Source organism: Anthonomus grandis, chromosome 10, assembly GCF_022605725.1.
Source record: "Anthonomus grandis grandis chromosome 10, icAntGran1.3, whole genome shotgun sequence".
Classification (NCBI taxonomy): Eukaryota; Metazoa; Arthropoda; class Insecta; order Coleoptera; family Curculionidae; genus Anthonomus; species Anthonomus grandis.
Window position 1 is genome coordinate 24,416,392 of NC_065555.1, and position 19,754 is coordinate 24,436,145.

At 32.7% G+C, this 19,754-nt stretch overlaps 2 protein-coding genes across 3 annotated transcripts in view; one reads left to right on the forward strand and one right to left on the reverse strand.

The window, feature by feature from the left end:
* The window catches only part of LOC126741666 (uncharacterized), a 71,599-nt gene that overhangs the window by 13,637 nt on the left and 38,208 nt on the right, over window positions 1-19,754 (forward strand). The window lies entirely within an intron of this gene.
* LOC126741667 (cysteine desulfurase, mitochondrial) lies at window positions 617-14,256 on the reverse strand. The gene is made up of 7 exons (XM_050448207.1): window positions 13,916-14,256; window positions 13,629-13,845; window positions 9,487-9,732; window positions 9,309-9,425; window positions 1,211-1,357; window positions 992-1,157; window positions 617-912 (listed from the first exon to the last, which is right to left on the reverse strand). The coding sequence occupies exons 1-7, from the start codon at window positions 14,207-14,209 to the stop codon at window positions 759-761; spliced, it is 1,341 nt and encodes a 446-aa protein (XP_050304164.1). The 5' UTR covers window positions 14,210-14,256; the 3' UTR covers window positions 617-758.

Sequence of the window (19,754 nt, forward strand, 5' to 3'; positions counted from 1 at the left end):
AATATTTTTGCAATCTGACAACGTCGCTTCAATTCGATCGAATATTATGTCGGCGAAACCAACGAGCTGCAATAAAAAGAGAATACACAAGTAAATTTTTGCCCATTTTAAACTAAAATAATTCTTACAAAAGTGCATTTACCGTTTTTTTTTCTTTTAATTTACTAGTTAAAATAAGTACTTTCTTATGAAATTTTTTTTTTTGCAAAATCCACTATCCTTTATGTCGACGGTCCCCAAATTGAGTAATCACTGGCAACATGGAATACTAAGCATGTTAATCAACAAAATATCCCCTCTGCCCCCTGTGTGGATGTTGCGCTCAATCCAAAGCAGCCAATGTTTATTCTAGTGTATTCAACGTTCTAAGGTCGACATAAATGTCAGCTACCCACTTTTGAACTAAATGGGGTAAATTGGGTCTCCTTAAAGGATTGCACCTACCTTCTGGATACCCTGTATTTTATTGGTTTGGTACAAATTATTTGGATGAACTTGTTGCATTGGATTTACATGCAAGTAAAATTAAACTTTATAAGATTAATTTTAGATCTTATAGATCTCTGTGATGCTTCTAAAAATATATTTATTTTGAAATGAATAAAATAATTTTTTTTAATTCATGAACTCTTGAATATTTATTGAATTATCTATAACATAATTACGTTTTTCTTTATGTACATTTACATCTTAAAATCAATATTACAATTTAACAAAATAACTTTTTATCACAAGCAGTTAAAAAGTCCAAAGTATGTTTAATGTTGAGACCACTGAATAGTCTTTAGATCGACACCTTCCTGCACCATTTCCCATAAAGGACTCATTTCTCTCAATCTTGTTACATGGTCTATACATTTTCTTGCGGTGTAATCTACTTCTTTTTCAGTTGTAAAGCGACCAATACCGAACCTACAACGATTTAAAAATTAAACAAATATGGACCTTCTGCACATTACGTGAATAAACTAAGTATAATTAATTATATTACCTAATTGAGCTATGAGCGAGATCCTCATCAGTTCCAATTGCTCTAAGAACATAAGATGGTTCAAGAGATGCAGATGTACAGGCCGAACCACTGGAGAGCGCTATATCTTTTAAAGCCATCAAAAGAGATTCTCCTTCCACATAGGCAAATGAAAGATTAATACAACCTATTAAACCAAATTGGGTAATAAAGAATCTTGTGTTACGTAGAATTTAATACCTGGATATGATTGTACCGGATCCCCATTTCTTATGACGTGAGTTAGTTCGCCGTATATGGTGTCTAGGAGTCTGTTACTTAATTTTACAATTCGATCATGGTCATATGCCATTTCTTCTTGGGCTACTTCACATGCACGGCCGAGCCCTATAATTATTTACAAAAGGGGTATAATACTGAATTTATTTAAAGAAGTATACAAAACAAGACATATACCGGAACAATGGTTATTCACCAGCTTCTGCGCTATCTTAAAAACCACAAACGCTGAAAATAGTTGTGAATACAGAATAATATCTTTAGTAAGTCACGCACTCAAGCTATTTTTTAAAGTAATACATGGACGTATTAATAAAACAGTAGAAGAAGGAATAAATGACAGTCAATGTGGATTCAGAAACGGACTAGGTAGAACTTTTAGGCACGAAGAGGCACCAACATGTAAGTCTTTTGCACCAACATGTAAGTCTAGATATAAATATGGTTGTGCATATCTGTTACGTTGATTTCGAAAAAGCCTTCGATAAGGTAAGACACGAAAATATAGTAAAAATTCTTAGAACAAAACACATAAACAGAGACTTAAGAGGAATAACAAATCTTTTCTGAAATCAATGCGCACAAATAACAGTGGACAGTGAATAAAGCACAAAAATAGAAATAAGGAGAGGGGTGAGACAGGCATGTGTTATGTCATCCCTGCTCTTCAATGTATATAGAGAATCAATTTTTTAAAAGGCATTACTATTTGAGGATGAAGGAGTAATAATAAATGGAAAAGTAATAAACAATGTAAGATTGGCGGATGACACTGCGATTATGGCAAGTTCTGTGGAAGGCCTTCAAAGACTATTAAATAGAACCAGTACGTTTTGTGAACAATATGAATTAAAAATTAACATAAAAAAAACTAAAAATAAGATAATAACAACAGTTTTGTTCTCACAGCAATAAGAAACAAGTTTTTAACAAATAAACATGCGCAATAGAATAAAATGTGTTCGCACAGAAACTTCTGATCGTTTTCAAATCAAAAGATTGTTTCTGATGTTTTTACACAAACCTCTGATCGTCATCTCATGGTCAGACTTATTTTCGAATTTACTTCAAGCAAAGTGTCAGAGAATTTGTGTAGCCAGTCAACGCCGATCTTCGGAAAATGAACATTACCTCTAAACTGTTTGTGTTTTGTCGTTTTGTATAGTCCCTGATATTCGTTTTGAAAAATGTTATTTTAAATTGTTGGATTAGTCTAAAAATACACATTAAGGAAATGAGTCATTTTGAATCGTCGAAAGAATCTGATCAGAATTTTGAGTTATGTTGATTCCGACACAGACTTTTAAAGAAGATTTACTTGAAAAATGGATAATATGAATTCCACTCAACCCGTATTTGATGTTCATACAATTTCAAGTCGATCAGAAGTTGAAATATTTTACGCATGCGCATCAAGAATGGTTTGGAAACGGTTTCAAACTTGTAAGAAATTTGCAGTGAGAACAAACCTCAACTGACGCAAGCAGATAAGAAGCGAACTTAGAAAGAATACTTAAATGGACAAACCTGTTTGTAGCCAAGAGAGTTCAAGAGAGGAAGACGGAGGGGCGGATAATTTAGGTATTCTAAAATCGGCAGTGGAATATGTGATTAAGACAGCAAAGCTATAGGACCTAACACCATTCCGATAGAAATGTTATCAAGAGCTACCAACCAAACTGCATTCCATCCAGTTGTTGGGATGGTGTCAGAGAGAGATTAGTAAGTAGAGAGGCTCGGTTTGCTCTAAAAGTAATGTTACAGAAAGGTAGAGAGTACAATAAAAATGTATTCGTTGTATTCCTGTAAAAATGAAGTGTTTCATCGACTTCCAGAAAGTCTTTGATGAAGTCCAATACAACAAACTCATCGAGAATCTAAAAAGAATTAATCTGGATCAAAGCGACATACGCACAACAAAGAAGTTATACTTTAACCAAACAGCAGTAGTGCCGGTTGAAGATATGGAGACGGACGAAATGAAAATACAGAAAGGCGTCCGACAAGGCTGCGCCCTGTTCCCGCAACTGTTTAATTTATACTCCCAGTTTGTGTTTTGGAGGGCGTTGGAGAAAAGAAGAGGTGTGAATATTGGGGGACACTAATTAATAATCTTAGATTCGTGATTGATACTGCAATAAGGACGGAGAGTGCAGAAGAGTTACACACTAAATGGAAAACAAGTAGAGCGGCAACTCTCTGCAACTTCCATTTATTACAACTCTCGCCAAATGCAACTTCTGTTTACTGCAACTTCCACTCACTTGCTTCATCCCCACCAAGCTGTACTGGAGCGTAACTCCGATAAGAAAATATATAGAGCTGTTCACAAATAGAAGTTTGGGACTACGAATTAGACTAGACGAATAAGCTTCATGGAGTTTTATGTGTGGTCGGTGTTACTCTATGGGGTAGAGACTTGCACCTTAAAAGCCCAAACTGTGGAATCATTTGAGATGTGGATTTATAGGCACATGCTAAGGATACAAAGGACACTGTTAATTCATACGAATTAAGAAGTAAAAAAGGCATAAGTAAGAAGTATTGGACAAGATAGGAAACTATTAAAGATTATTAAGATTTGTAGTATCTTTAGGTCAGATTCTGCGCAACGACAAATATATACGGATATGAGCACACCTCCTAAAGAACAAAGGCCTCAGGGCTTGCGCGTGACGTCATTAAATGTAGGCTGATATTATTAAGCATTATATATGCGCACTAAGATAATATTTATGATAAAAGGAGTTTGATATGGGATATTTAATAGATATTAAGAGTTTCCGGTATAAAGAGGGCTGCCAGACATGAACTGAAAGTTATTAGTCATGTCCCATTCGATTTTTTTTCCAGGAAAACGAAATTTCAAAGCAAACACCCAACTCTTTTAAAAGATAATTATGTCATATTTTTATGTTAAAATGAACATATTTATACAAAAAATTAAGATATAATTTTATCAAATAAAATAGCAGAAATTTGTCTTTTTTTTTTAACATTTTTAAGAACTGTGACTAACTTAAAGGTTTATTTAAAAAAAAAAACATTTAAAAATTCAGATGTTGAAAACTACTTTTACATGAAATAAAAAAGATTGATAACCTTATTTTGTGCATTATAAATGTAAACATACATTATATATTTGAAACAAAAAATAAGTGTAAAAAATTAACAGTGGCAAATTGAAACTAAACTACTTATTTGAAATATTAGAGTCCAAATGTTAAAATAAATTTGATAGATTGGTTTTGATTATAAATTTTTTTAATTGTTGATTTTTTTTTTATTTTTTTGAATATTTTTAGTTTTTAATTTTTGTGTGTTTTTTTTTGCGTTGCAAGATTAGCTGGAATGATTATGCTATATCTTTAAATGTAATGTTTAATGCTCTCATGCTTTTTTTCCTAAAGTCAATAGGATGTGGGAAAACTATACTTCACTGATTAAGGGGGTCAAAAATTACTTATTGTTTTACTCTTTATTACATTGTTATCAATCACTACATAAAAATCTATGTAACCAATCTCTTCCCAATTTTCTACTATTGTTTTTATAAAGTTATATAACATTTCAGAATTTATTACAGACACAGGAGATATATGAATAATTTCTTTAAGGCTTGAGCGTGGGCTGGTTATCACATATGCCATTGCAGATTTTGCTAAACTATGATTATTTACTGCTGTTCCTACTGTACTGCCAGTTTTGCAATCTGAATAAGGCTCAATGTGAATTTCATTGTAGAGCAACACAACATATTTGTCTTTTTCTGTTAAATATTCATGGATATTACGAGCATAAGTTAAAAAACAATTTTTTTCATCAATATGTGGATTGGTCGAAAATTGATTACAGACAGATTTGATAGTGTCAGGATGTGGTAAAGTAATAGGACCATGATTTCTTGAAAATATTTGTATGAATGAGGGCTAATAGTAAATAAAATTGAGCATAAGACAATTGTAGTGGATGATTACCTATATCTCTCTTTTGAAGCATTAAGCAAAGTCAATTGTTCTGAAACAAGTTTTAGAATATCTGCAAATTCAACTGAGCCTTTAAAATTTAAAAGAATTCAAAATAATCATCCATTACTCTCAAAGAGACTTAAGTATATGACCAAAGGAGGGAGAAAGTAAACTCAAAGTCTAAGTCTTATAAATCAAGCGTCTATTTTAGGTTACGCGTTTCGCCGCATTAGGGCATCATCAGACCTAAATAAAATTATCAAAATTAAATGATACAGAACAGAACGCTAATTAACAGAAAAGACATACCTATCTAAATACAAAAGCCACACACTGACTCACACTAACATAAATAAAAAAATATAAAATAAAATAAGTTTACACCATCGTTTATCGTTATTGACTAAAATATGGACTTTAAAACGCCAAATATCACATCCAGTTAAAGGATGTGATATTTGGGAAAGAATTTGGGAAGGAAAGCTTGACAAATTGCTTTCCAAGCCTGATTCAAATCAACTTGAATCCAAAAAAAAAAACAAAAAAAAAATAAAATTTGTTATTGATATTCTTTTAAATGACCAAAGGAGGGAGAAAGTAAACTCAAAGTCTAAGTCTCGTAAATCAAGCGTCTATTTTAGGTTACGCGTTTCGCCGCATTAGAGCATCATCAGACCTAAATAAAATTATCAAAATTAAATGATACAGAACAAAACGCTAATTAACAGAAAAGACATACCTATCTAAATACAAAAGCCACACACTGACTCGCACTAACATAAATAAAAAAGATATAAAATAAAATAAGTTTACAGCATCGTGTATCGTTATTGACTAAAATATGGACTTTAAAACGCCAAATATCACATCCAGTTAAAATCAGGCTTGGAAAGCAATGTGTCAAGCTTTCCTTAATCTTCCTTACATTCCTCTAATGCTTTAAGAAATTGTTGCTCCTCTAGTTGCTGAGATTTTTCATCTTTACTTAATAATAGATTTTTTGAACAATAGTTAGGGCAATTTGGAAAAATGGTTGGTGTGGCATTTTCCTTCAAGCGAGGTTTTTTCAAAGTGAAATAATCCTATCTGTAACTGGATCCTGCTTGGAATTTGTTTATACAATGCACCCAGGAGCAAAATGAAATATACAAACTTTGGTGTTTTTATTAGGAAGTAAATCATCTCGCGGAATGGTTCGCAGCTATTTTTGTTTTAACTCGGCGTTTTTGAGGAAACTAAAAACATGAACTTTTGGTCCGTGATCGTAATTTCCGCGGCATCCCGGTATTCAACACTTAAACGGCATATTAACGGGGTTCCTTTACAACAACGCGATCACACAGAAACGACCGAAAATTGAATAAAACTGGTATTTTCTTTATTTTCAAACCGATAAGGAACCGAACGCGAACCGGCGAATAATAAACTGTTTATAAATGAAAACACGTGATGCGTGGTGACGTCAGCGAGCGCATCATCACAAAACACAGTCGCCTAACTAGAGTTGACCTACGTTTCGCCGCGATGGCATATCAATATTTAGCAGAGTTACTGCTCTCTTTAGATCTCTTAGGGCATTTTATACCAGCCTACATTTGATGACGTCCCGACAATTTTTATTTCAGCCCAGAGGCCTTAGTTTTTAAGGAGGTATTGATATAAGACATAATGCAGAGAAGAAGGGAATAGGAAGAAAAGAAAAAAAGGCTTCGTAATATAAGAGAGTCGACAGGAATGAATGAGGTTAAAGATATTCGTAGATTTCAGACGCACATGCAGAAATGTGAACGCCAACCTTCGATATGAAGGCGCCAGCAGAAGAACAAGAAAATTATTAAAAGTAACAGACAGAAGCAACTGGTATGTTCAACAAAAGACTTAAAACTATTATGTGACATAATATTAATGATTAAGTATTTTCTTATTTATATTAAGAATGTTTGTTGTGTTCTCTTCTTTTAAATTCAAAAAAGTAGACCATTTTTCTCAGAGACCTCTTAATAATAAAAATTCAGAGATTGGAGGGAAACAAAGTCAATGGTCTCAGATTATGTTTATTTTTTAAAAAACGATTACACGTGTTTCGCCCTAAGGCATCATCAGATCTAAAAGAAAATAGAAAGCAACCCTAGTATAAAAACAACAATGCATAGACACAAATTACAATGTTGAGATATGACTTACCGGTAAAGGTCGGGCCACACAAATCCGTACCGAGGACGCACCGTGCCCGCAGCGCAGCTCGGCCGTGTTTCGGTTGTCAACAACACTATAGTAATCATATGGCGAAGTCTTAACATCAGCGCACCGTGCCCGAGCATGTAGCACGCACCGCATCCGTGACGAGTGGGAATAGTTTTGTTTAATTTTCAACGGTGACGGTGCGTTGTACGATCTCGAACAAGCAATAAAATATAGCTATTCAAAATGGAAATTGAAAGGTTAATAGAGGAATAAGAAAGTTTCCATCACTGTATGATCAAAAAAATGAAAAATATAAGAATACAGATTATAAGGACAGAGTGTGGAATAAAATTTCTTTGCAATTGAACATAAAAGGTTTTTTTTTCCAATTTTTTCAGTAGCTTATGAAACGTGGATTGTGTCATTCTAAAGTACTGATAGAATTTTGTCTCGTCATTCATCAGATGAGGAAATAGTGTGCTGAATTCTCCTTCTGTAGTTCTTGCTTTCTAAGCACCGTGTATCCATTTTCTTCTCAAATTTTTCTTTTTATTTCTGACTTTGTTTTCTTCCTCTTCATCCAATGCAATAGCTAGCATTGCTAATTCACTATTACCAAATTTCGAGAACATTTTTCTTTGAAATAAATTTAATATACCAACCCAATTAACTTCCGATCCAAACTGAATACTTTGAAGTGCGTCATGACCGTCCAATGCGATGCGGGATGCGGCCGTGTGTCGGAGATGTGTGTTTTGGGAGATAACGCACCGAGAGACGGCCGAGCTACGGTGCGGTCTTGGTACGGATATGTGTGCCCCGACCTTAAAACTATTCGTTTAACACCACAAACATAGTTAAAACAAAAAATGCAGAATGAGGTTGAAGTTAAACGGGAGCACGGAAATAAAGCAAAAAATTAAATAAAAAGTGAAATATGACTTGGTCGAGAAATAAACCAGCGACCATCGGGTTCGTAGGCAAGCGCTAAACTTACGTGCTATTCCAGTTTACAGTCCCCGCAGTTTACTTACTTCACTGCGGGACTGTAATGCCGTTTATATTGGTCAGTCTGGGAGGAAAATAATAACGAGAGTGCAGGAATACTTAAGAGAATATAAGAAACAAAAAGATACCGAAAGCATCGAGACTAAATCGGCTTTTGCAAGTCATTTATTGTCCTCAAAACACTTTCCTTCCATCTCAGAAAATGTAAAAATCCTTCATGAGTGCCCCAAGGGAAAGAAGCTTGACTTATTAGAGAAGATGGAGATCACAAGGGCAAAAAGGAGTCATGTACTGTCTTGTGCGAATGATGTTTTTACCTTTGAACCGCATTTAATTTCTAACAATTTTCAGCACGTAAGTTTAGCGCTTGCCTACGAACCCGATGGTCGCTGGTTCATTTCTCGACCAAGTCATATTTCACTTTTTATTTTATTTTTTGCTTTATTTCCGTTCTCCCGTTTAACTTAACCTCATTCTGCTTGTTTTGTTTACTTTTATTTTATTTAGTTTTGAAACCAGATTTAATGTGAACGTCAGCATTATTTTTTATGTATTTATTTTTTGTTTTAACTGAAATGTTGTGGTATTAAATGAATAGCTTCACCGGTAAGTCATATTTCAACATTGTAATTTGTGTCTATGCATTGTTGTTTTTATGCTAGGGTTGCTTTCTATTTTTTTAAGATCTGATGATGCTTTAGGGCGAAACACGTGTAATCGTTTTTTAAAAAATAAACATAATCTGAGACCATTGACTTTGTGTCCCTCCAATCTCTGAACTCTTCTTTTAAAGCCTGCAAATTGCCATTATAGTAATGTCTTCCATTAGTTTACAGAAAACTTGGAAACCTGTACGAGTTAATTTGTAAATGTTTTTTTTATTTAAATATTATTCTTACCTACTACTAAAGGTGTAGGAACTGTACCGCTTCGAATACCTCGTTCTTGTCCTCCCCCACTTTGTAAAGCTTCTACTCTCACCCTGGGTCTTCTCCTTACATAAATAGCACCAACACCTTTTAATAAATAAAAATATCTAATAATGAAAGAATATTAACAATTATTAATAATTCTCACCTTTAGGACCGTAAACTTTGTGTCCACTGATCGACATTAGATCAATATTCATATCATTAACACTTATCGGTATTTTTCCTATAGCTTGAGCGGCATCTGTGTGGAAAAAGACTTTTTTGGCTTTGCAAAGTTTTCCGATTTCTGCTACTGGTTGTTTTACTCCTATTTCATTATTTACAGTCATTATAGAAACTAAAGATGTTTCGGGAGTTATGCTTTTTTCTAGTTCTTCCATCGATATTATGCCTTAAAAAGAACAAATGTCTGGACATCCAAATAGCTCTATAAGAAATCGACTGTTTAAATTAGAAATTAGATTTGTTGTGCTATAATAGAAACATTATAAAATCTCTAAACGTTTGTTTACTCGAACCTGATGGGGAAAGGAACAGCTTGTTGTTTGATAAATAATAACCATCAAATGTAAAATAATTTTTAAATCGAAAATATTATTATATTAATTATTAAATACATTTTGCACGAAGACATGGACATATAATTACAGTATAACCAAAAACGCAAAATCAACAGTGTGACAGGTATAGTATGTAAAACATAAAATTTACATGTTTTTCCCAACTAGTTGCTAGTTTCTGCAATTGAATAGTATATATCATAGTATATAATCCCATCTATAAATCTTATATATTTACTGTATCAATAAACTTTTGGTCAGTTCCAACTGTACAAGTAAAAAGTTGTCAAGGCTGTCAACAATGTATTTCTTGAGATACATCCCAGGGGTTTCTTTTAAGAAAGATGGTACTGGAAAATTTACTATGGAGCATGCCAACTTACTTGGTGCAGGTCATAGCTGAATCAAAATATAGACCAGGAAAGTTTTCTTAGTCAGTATTGTAAGGACAGATCAATTAATACCACTATACTAATCCTTAAACATGTGTCTACATTTTTCTTTGTTATTGAGATTCATAGTTAAGTAACTGGTTTTGAAGAAAAGAGGAAAGTAGGGCTCAGAGACAAGAAGGCATCCACATGTAAATCCTTTAAGACAGAGAAATTATCTATAACATTAATAAGCTTTGAGATTTTGAAACATTCTACCTAAAAAATTTTCCATTTCTCTATAACACTATTTATAATTTACAGAAAATGTGATTTCTACATCTGCTTTATAGCTAATTATTTTTAAATAAATTTTATATTTTCAGTTAAACCAAAACTTAAGTCTCATAAAAAAAAACTAAAAATTATTTTGTTTTTTCATAAATATTGAGTATAAGAATGATAACTAAGATGAATAAGTGCCATTAATTAAAATTGATAAAATAGGTAGTAATAAGCTAATCGGGTATCTTGAAAAACATAAACTTCTTATTCCAGAGCAAGATCGTTTGACAAATCGTTTCATATAATAGGATTAGCAATAGACGTTCAAGACTCTCTTAGACTAGGAAAACACCTTACTATTCATTCTTTCTAACCTTAATGACCTTAATAAAGCCTTTAAAGACTCAATTAACAGGCAGAGCATTGTAAACACTTTAGAAGAATATCAAATAAATGGAAATATGATGTCATTTATAAGCAATTTCCTGATTGATAGAACATTCCAAGTAAGACTGGATAATGGATACCCAAACTACTACAGGAGATATGTAAAAATTAAAATTTTTGCAGACGACATATCAATGTACCACTTAATAGGTAGCCACAACATAAGCCCTACTATCTTACAAGATATCTTGGATAGACTAGTAGAATGGGCCTTAAATAATAACCTAGATTTCTCATCAAATAAATCAGTAGCAGTTTATTTTTGTAGGAAAAGAAACTGCCGCAAATTATTTGATCTATTTATAAAAAACTAACCAATCACTACAAAGCCGCACTATACATTTCTGAGGATCTACTTTGATTCCGAAAAATGTAAGAACTTATAAATTATGTGCATACTACCACATACAAAGTGGGAAGCTGAACAATCATTACTATTTATCTCTAAAAAGCTCTAATAAAATCAAAAATAGAGTATGGATCTATGGCCTATTTATCTCGCCACAGTTATTTACAAGTTACAGTGAGGGACAAAAGTATTGGCACATATTGATTTTTATTAAAATTCGTATCTGTCCTATCTGTTTTTGAAGGTGGTAGACAATGGTACAGTGAAAACATCTTGTCGAACTTGCATTGTCTTATTTATTTAATGTAACACGACGTTTCGGTTGGTAAGTATCTCCAACCATTATCAAGTGTAAACTAACAGCAAACTACTATTCTATAGGCTTATATACTAGATGTGTGTAGCGATGTGGAAAGGAACCGAAACGTCGTGTTACATTAAATAAATAAGACAATGCAAGTTCGACCAGATGTTTTCACTCGTATCTGTCCTCTTAAGCTACTAGGCCTATTACATTACAACAGGATATTTATATGAAGTAAAATATTTCTTTAGGTTTAGTGCTTATTTTAAGTGCATACATTGCAAATATGGGTCGCAAAGGCCAAGAAATGACGGAATCCGAGCGAAAAATAATTGTACAGCAGCGAAAAGAGGGTAAATCGTATTCAGCGATTGCCCAAATTGTGAAGAAAAGTCGATTTACTGTGCGTAGTGTCTTAAAAAGGTTTGAAACTGCAGAAAATTTCAAAAATAAGCCTAGAACTGGACATCTGCCAAAGTTAACGGAGAGGCAAGAAAGAAAAATTGTGAATAAAATGAAGCAAAATCCTCGAACTAGAGCTTCTAAAATTGCGGCTATATTGACAGAAGAAGATAGCATCAACGTGAGCTCAAAAACAGTACAAAAATTCTTCATAGGGCTGGATATAGTGCCAGAGTAGCTCGGAATAAACCATTTATTAATAAGGTTAACCAAAAAAAGCGTCTTGAATTTGCTAATGCACACTTTCATCAAGATAATATATTTTGGGACAAAGTAATATTCTCTGATGAAAGTAAATTCAACATTTTTCATTCAGATGGGAAAGTGACTGTGTGGAGGAAGCCCAATTGTGAACTGGATGCACAAAATCTGCATAAGACTGGGAAACATGGTGGTGGTAGTGTACTAGTGTGGGGCTGTATGTCATCGGGAGGGGTCGGAAATCTGGTTTTTATAGATGGTATTATGGACAAAAATGTATATTTAAATATTCTAAAAAAAAACTTAAGAGCTAGTGCGGAAAAACTTAATTTGGCAAATGATTATTACTTTCAACAGGACAACGATCCAAAACATACAGCCTATATAGTCAAGCAGTGGGTTGCGTTTAATGTCCCTCATACTTTAAATACACCTCCTCAATCTCCAGATGTCAACCTGATCGAAAATCTTTGGAGTGAGCTAGGAAAATGAATAAGGAAACACCATATTTCCAGTAAGAGCTTAAATGTGTTTTGCTGCAAGAATGAAATAGTTTTGAGCCTTCCTATATGCAAAAGCTGGTCCATTCAATGAAAAGGAGGCTCACTCATATTATAAAAAGAAAAGGAGGTCCTACAAAATATTAGAACTGGGATTAAATTTTATTTTTATTTGGTGTGCCAATAGTTATGTCCATTTTAAATAGAATGTAATTTAAATTTTTTTGTTATGCTCTCTTTATGCTTAAGGAAATCTCTTTTATTTTTCATTATTATTATTGTACTAAATCTTTTATATGTTTTTAGGTAGATAGTTATTATTGGGTTACATAAATATAGTAAACATTAATAAATTACTTTATAAAATTAGGGTGTGCCAATACTTTTGTCCCTCACTGTATATACAATCCCTTAGAGTGATAGAAAACCTAATTCACAGTATAGCTAAGTTTAAACTCTAACTTTGCCCATAATATTATTAAAAATTTAATTGAATTTATCTGAAACCTCCAAGACAGCAATAATAAACTATATAAGATTAAAGACAAATTCTTTGAGGTAAATAAAATATCACAACACAAAAAAAACAGAGTGGTAATAACTAGACTTATTTTGAGATTAAATTCGAAATCAAAAAATATAAAATCAAAAATTTTCTGATGGTTTTATAGCCCAAGGTTAGATGGAATGGGCTTAGTTGGAATTTTTTCCATAATTTCCAATAAGATTTTTAAGAAAGTTGCTAAGCCAGCAATTAGACAGCCAAAAAAAAATTCTAAATGCTACAAACACATATCATATAATTTACCATTTGACTGTACAGGCAAGTAAGTAATTGTGAATCCCTCTGCCTCTAAAGCTCTGCAAGAGTCCAAAACACATTTATGTTCGGTCTGGGTGGTAATAATGTGCTTCTTTTTAGAGGCATAAAACCTTGCCACCCCTTTTACTGCTATATTATTACTTTCTGTTGCTCCTGAAGTAAAAATTACTTCTTTCGGATCTGCTCCTATCAAGTTGGCCACCTATGGTTTAAAAAAAACATTTAATAAGAATCTGTTCCTAACATGCAATAATGTAAATAGGTCAAAATACCTGTTCTCTGGCCTTTTCTACTGCAGCCTCCGATTCCCATCCATAAGCATGAGTTCGGGAATGTGGATTACCATAATAAGAAGTTAAATAGGGCATCATTTCGTCTAAGACACGAGGGTCCAAGGGACAAGTCGCTTGTGCATCCAAATACAAAGGTCTGCCCTCAAAGTCATTTTTAATTTGAAATTTGTTTTTAGTGCACATAGTTCTTTGAGTGTTTGTTGTCACTACTAGATTTTTGCGTACATAATTAGCCAATGGCCTAATATAAAGAGATTTTGTAATATTTAACATCGTGATTAAACTTATTGCGGTTTTTTTTATTGAAAAAAACTTTGAGGTTGCTCAATTAACGATTTTTCTAAAAGAATGTTTTGATTTTGATTATAAAGAAATCTAACCTCGAAATTTACATGTTGTGACAGTCGTTTTGTCGATTGTCATATCTAAAGCTATATTTTAGCGAGTAAGCGCCTATAAGCGTCTTTAAGACGTCACTCGAGCGATCAAGTTATGACGTCACCGTATAAGGCGCTTTAAGCGTTTAATAAACAATAAATATTGATGTAAATTTTTTGATATTTTTTTAGAGTTGAGAAGCATTATATTTCTTAGTATTAGTTTTATTTTATTTAATATTAATAGTATATGAGACAGTTAAGACGTCAAAGCCAAATAAAAATGCAGAAAGGAATATTATCAATAAAATAAAAGAGCCAATAGATTTGCAAAAAATACAGTGAAGAACGTAAAGGTGAGGTTGCACGGAAATTTTTTTAAACTGATTTTTGATTAGTTTGTGTTTATTTCTGTGGAAAAAAATATGAGTAAGGTTATGTAACGCCCTTAGAACATTGAAAGGCTAGAAGTAGCATGCCGTGGAACTATGGGCAGGTTTGTTTGCTTGCAACATCTCTGATGCAATGATGCCAAGTGCTACTGCTCCCCTTTAATAAAATATCAAGCATTTTTTTAAAATAAATTTGATAAGATACTCTATATCGAAGTCAATATAAGTTAAATAAATGAAAATAAAGTACGAAGAAATGAGAAAACGGTAATGGTATCGCAACGCCGCTCGATCGCATTGTTGATGTCACAGATACAAGCACTCTTTACCAGTGACGTCGTCAACAAATATTTACCTGATAAATTTTTATTAATTATTAAAGAGTTTGAGTATAAGTAATATTACCATTTATGAGCTATTTATGTGTTTTTTTTTTAACGGATTAGAGGGAGGTCCTAATAAAAGGCAGCATTTTTGTCAAAGCATTTTTATGGAAATTAAATATTTTATTAATATAATATTATAGATTTCTCAATAAATCATGTTTTAAGACACAAATTTTTAACATTTTGCAAAATTTTATTGTTATTGTTATATTGGACAAAACTCAGTTTTACATCACTTACTTATATTACATAATATATACTTCTATGCTGCTGACTTTTTCAAAGGGACAGTATTGCTTCAGCGGAAAAAGTTAAAACTACAAGGATGTTCAAATTGTGAAGGAGTTGCAGGTTTTTTGTAGGTTATAAGATTCTTATTATGAGTATTTAGCCTGTATAATGGTTTTGAGACATTTAATAGTGACCTATATAATACCTAATACCAATTATTATATCATATTAATTTATACTATAAAACAAAGCTAAGAATAAAGACTATGTACAATAGATTAGATTAGATAGTTTATTAGTAGTAATATACAAACAAGTACTTTTACAAGTCAAATAAAATATGTAGTATGTTGGCCTTTTTTATAAAATCATGTTATTATTTCTTAAGTATTTTAATAATGACTTGAGACATCTAATTCAATTTCTTTGGCGCAAATTTGCTTGTTGCAATCTTCAAATTTTAATTTTTTGTTCTTTATTTTTTTTTCCATAATCTGGTGACAAGTGATTTAGCTTTTGAAACGGTGGAATCATCAGTGCTTAGGTCCTCAGGATATCATTTTGATTTTACCCTAGAATAATATACATAAAAATATAGTATTACCAAAATTAAAAAGAAAAAATTTAAAAAATGTATTATGATAATCCAATTGATCAATAAAATGTATGTTATTATAAAGAATCTTTGTAATATCATACATTTGATTAATTGCATTTAATTAAACAAATATAATACAACAAAATACTATATCACTTTTAAATAAGATATATAGAATAGGATGATACATGGCATAAAACTAGTAGTCTATTTTGAGTGTATTTTTACCTTTTCCTTGGCATAGTTAGGGAATGTGTAGCAGTTAAACAAAAACGGCTTGGATGAGAAATAGTAATTGTTGACCTAGACTCCACGGTTACTGTAGAACTATAATTCTCAGATGCAGTTATTGTTGATGATGAATGATCAGATCTGTAATTATACAAAATTTGGTGTATCAAGGATATTAATCTATTTTAATTATTCATACTTGTCTATATTAGCTTCACTGTTTGTACTTTATACCGTTTTGAAAGCTAAAGAAGTTTTTGCACTCTTCAGGAAAGCTACTCCTGCAGCTTTGAAGGGTAAATCACTTGGTAAATTAACTGAATTATCGGCTGCTGTGTTTTTAACCAGTGCATCAGAAATCCTAGTAAAAAAAGAGTTTTACACACATACCTAATTTAATAAGTATTAGGTATAAATAAAGCTTATATGAGTAACACTAATACTTTTTGTGATGAAACTGTATGTTTTACAACATAGCCCAAGCACAAGTTTTAAAAGGTTGTTTTTTTAGCTTACATAATGTAGTAAATAAAAGCATGCAAACCTTTATCAATAATTCTAAGGTAAAATATAGTCATACTCTATAAATATACTAGAAAAATATATTTAAAAAAAAATACCTTTAAGGTAAAGCTGATTTTTTTAATAAAGTCTGGCTACTGATAATATTATCTCCCTTATATCACTTCTAAGGATGTGATCTGAACAAACAAATATGTTCTTTTTAATTGTGTTGATTTCCATTAATGAAACCCATTGTTCCCTTTGGTCACAATCATTAGGCAATCTATAATAAGTATTTGATATTTAATCAAAAAGCAGAAAAAATTACAGTAATAAATTAATATGTGGTGCCAATTATTATACAGGGTGTCATTGAAATGGTGTAAAAAAATTCGGGGGGTGATAGTACTCCTAAAAATTTTAAAAAAAGTTCCTATAACTATAGGGCAGATAATGCATATTAAGGGAGTTAGGGGCACTGAAAGGGTAAATTTAAAAAACGGTTTTTTGAAATTGTAGGCTTAAAAAACGAGATAAAATTTCGAAAAAAAATCCTCTGCCATAAATTTTGACCCAAAATCAAATGGTGATACTGAAAAATAATTTGGAAAATCGGAAAGGGTAGTTTTTGCAAGGGTAGGGGGTTAATTCGTGAATAACTTTTTTTAGGTTATTTTTTTCGCAACGTGGGTTCATTTTTTAAAAACTACATACTTTTTCCTACAAAAAAGGTACTCTTGTTGCACATCGCCCAGAACGATGGTTTTCGAGAAAATTGAAGGCAAAAAGTTTGCTCTGATGGGTTGCTAACTGGTTAAACAACATAAACCTATGAAAGTTATGGGGTTTCAAAAGTAAACACGTAGTTATTAAATAATGAATTGAAAAATCTAAATTTTATGATTTTTAAAACATCTTATTGCTTTAAAAAACGAAATAAACCAATTACCAAAATTCCTTATTAAAATAATGCATTTCTTAATTCATTCATAGTAAATGTTCAAAGTGACCACCATTCATTTCAATGCAGACATCTGCTCTTCTTCTCCATGATCTGCGTACCCTGTGGAATATCCCTGGGGTTGTACGAATTTGATTGGAACAGTCGATAATGCGTTGACGTAGTTGCTCTTCAGTATTAATCGGCACTGAGTAAACCAAAGTTTTCAAGTGGCCCCAGAAGTAGAAATCTAATGGATTAAGATCTGGTGATCTTGCTGGCCAAGCTTGTGGACCACCACGTCCTATCCAACGCCTCTCAAAAACTTGGTTTAAATGATTCCTCACCGCTAGCGGAAAATGAGCTGGTGCACCATCATGCATAAAATACGTGATCTGCCTCTGTGCTATGGGAACTTCCTCCAAAAGTGCTGGTAGATCATGTATTAGAAAATTAAGGTAACTTTGACCATTTAGCCTAAAATGTTTATTATTATAAATAACAAGCGACTTTTCAAAAGGTGTCAAATTAACCTCGGGGGTAGAAAAAATGGTCCAATAAGTCTATCGCCAAGAATTCCCGCCCAAACATTAACTGAGAATCGAATTTGGTGTCGACTTTCCACAACAGCATGAGGGTTCTCATCGGACCAGTGATGTGTATTATGGTAATTGAAAATTCCATTTCTTGTAAACCCAGCTTCATCCGTGCATAAAATATTTGCCAAAAAAAGGGGTTCTTGTACCTGTTTTCTTAATAACCAACGACAGAAGATGACTCGAGCGGGATAGTCTGCCGGAGCAAGAGCTTGTACCCTTTGGATGTGATACGGATGCAGGAGTTGAGTCTTAAGAGTCATCCACACAGAATGGCGACTCACGTTTTCCCGCGCTGCAATTCTCCTTACAGATATCCCCGGATCTTCCTCTACATGTGCTAAAATGCGCTCCTCAACATCAGGTGTACGTACCATCAAGTTACGGCCACGGTCTTGGTTTCTATGTCCAAATGAACCTGTGTCTCTTAGGCGCTGATGAATTCTCGCAAATATCCGGTGAGAAGGTGCCCTGCGGTTTGGATATTTTTGGACATACAAGCGCTTAGCCAAAAGACCGTTTCCGTTTGCTCTTCCATAAATAAAATGCATATCTGCCAGTTCACACACAGGGTATTCCATAATTTGTGAAATTTTACGTTTACGCACACTTCAACAACAATCAACTGACAAAAATATTTATGAACCAGAACATTTCTTTTGCGTACATGCAAAATAAATAAAGTGATAAGACCGCATACCTTCAATAGCTACGTTTACCCCGCGAGTACCAAATATTCAGTACGCGGACTAAAACCTCTACATATTCTCAAACCTATTAAGTCACAATTTGGAATAATTTACGTGTAAACTTGTCAACTCGCGCACGTTGAGTTTGAGAATAGGGGATTGGGTCCGCGTACTGAATATTTGGTACTCGCGGTGTAAACTACGCTAATGAATCAAATAAGTATGCATTTAATAAGGAATTTTGGTAATTGGTTTATTTCGTTTTTTTAAAGCAATACGATGTTTTAAAAATCATGAAATTTAGATTTTTCAATTAATTATTTAATAACTACTTGTTTACTTTTGAAACCCCATAACTTTCATAAGTTTATGTTGTTTAACCAGTTAGCAGCCCATCAGAGCAAACTTTTTGCCTTCAATTTTCTCGAAAACCATCGTTCTGGGCGATGTGCAACAAGAGTACCTTTTTTGTAGGAAAAAGTATGTAGTTTTTAAAAAATGAACCCACGTTGCGAAGAAAATAACCTAAAAAAAGTTATTCACGAATTAACCCCCTACCCTTGCAAAAACTACCCTTTTCGATTTTCCAAATTATTTTTCAGTATCACCATTTGATTTTGGGTCAAAATTTATGGCAGAGGATTTTTTTTCGAAATTTTATCTCGTTTTTTAAGCCTACAATTTCAAAAAACCGTTTTTTAAATTTACCCTTTCAGTGCCCCTAACTCCCTTAATATGCATTTTCCACCCTATAGTTATAGGAACTTTTTTTAAAATTTTTAGGAGTATCACCCCCCGAATTTTTTTACACCATTTCAATGACACCCTGTATATATTATTGTAAGTTGCAATAAGGTAAAACAAAAAAAAATTA

Coding starts and splice junctions, on each gene's coding strand:
- LOC126741667 (XM_050448207.1), bottom strand. CDS start 14,209: ATGTTAAATATTACAAAATCTCTTTATATTAGGCCATTGGCTAATTAT. Junction 1,358..9,308: donor TCCTACACCTTTAGTAGTAG/GTAAGAATAATA, acceptor AAATAATTATAG/GGCTCGGCCGTGCATGTGAA. Junction 1,158..1,210: donor TCCGGTACAATCATATCCAG/GTATTAAATTCT, acceptor TTGGTTTAATAG/GTTGTATTAATCTTTCATTT.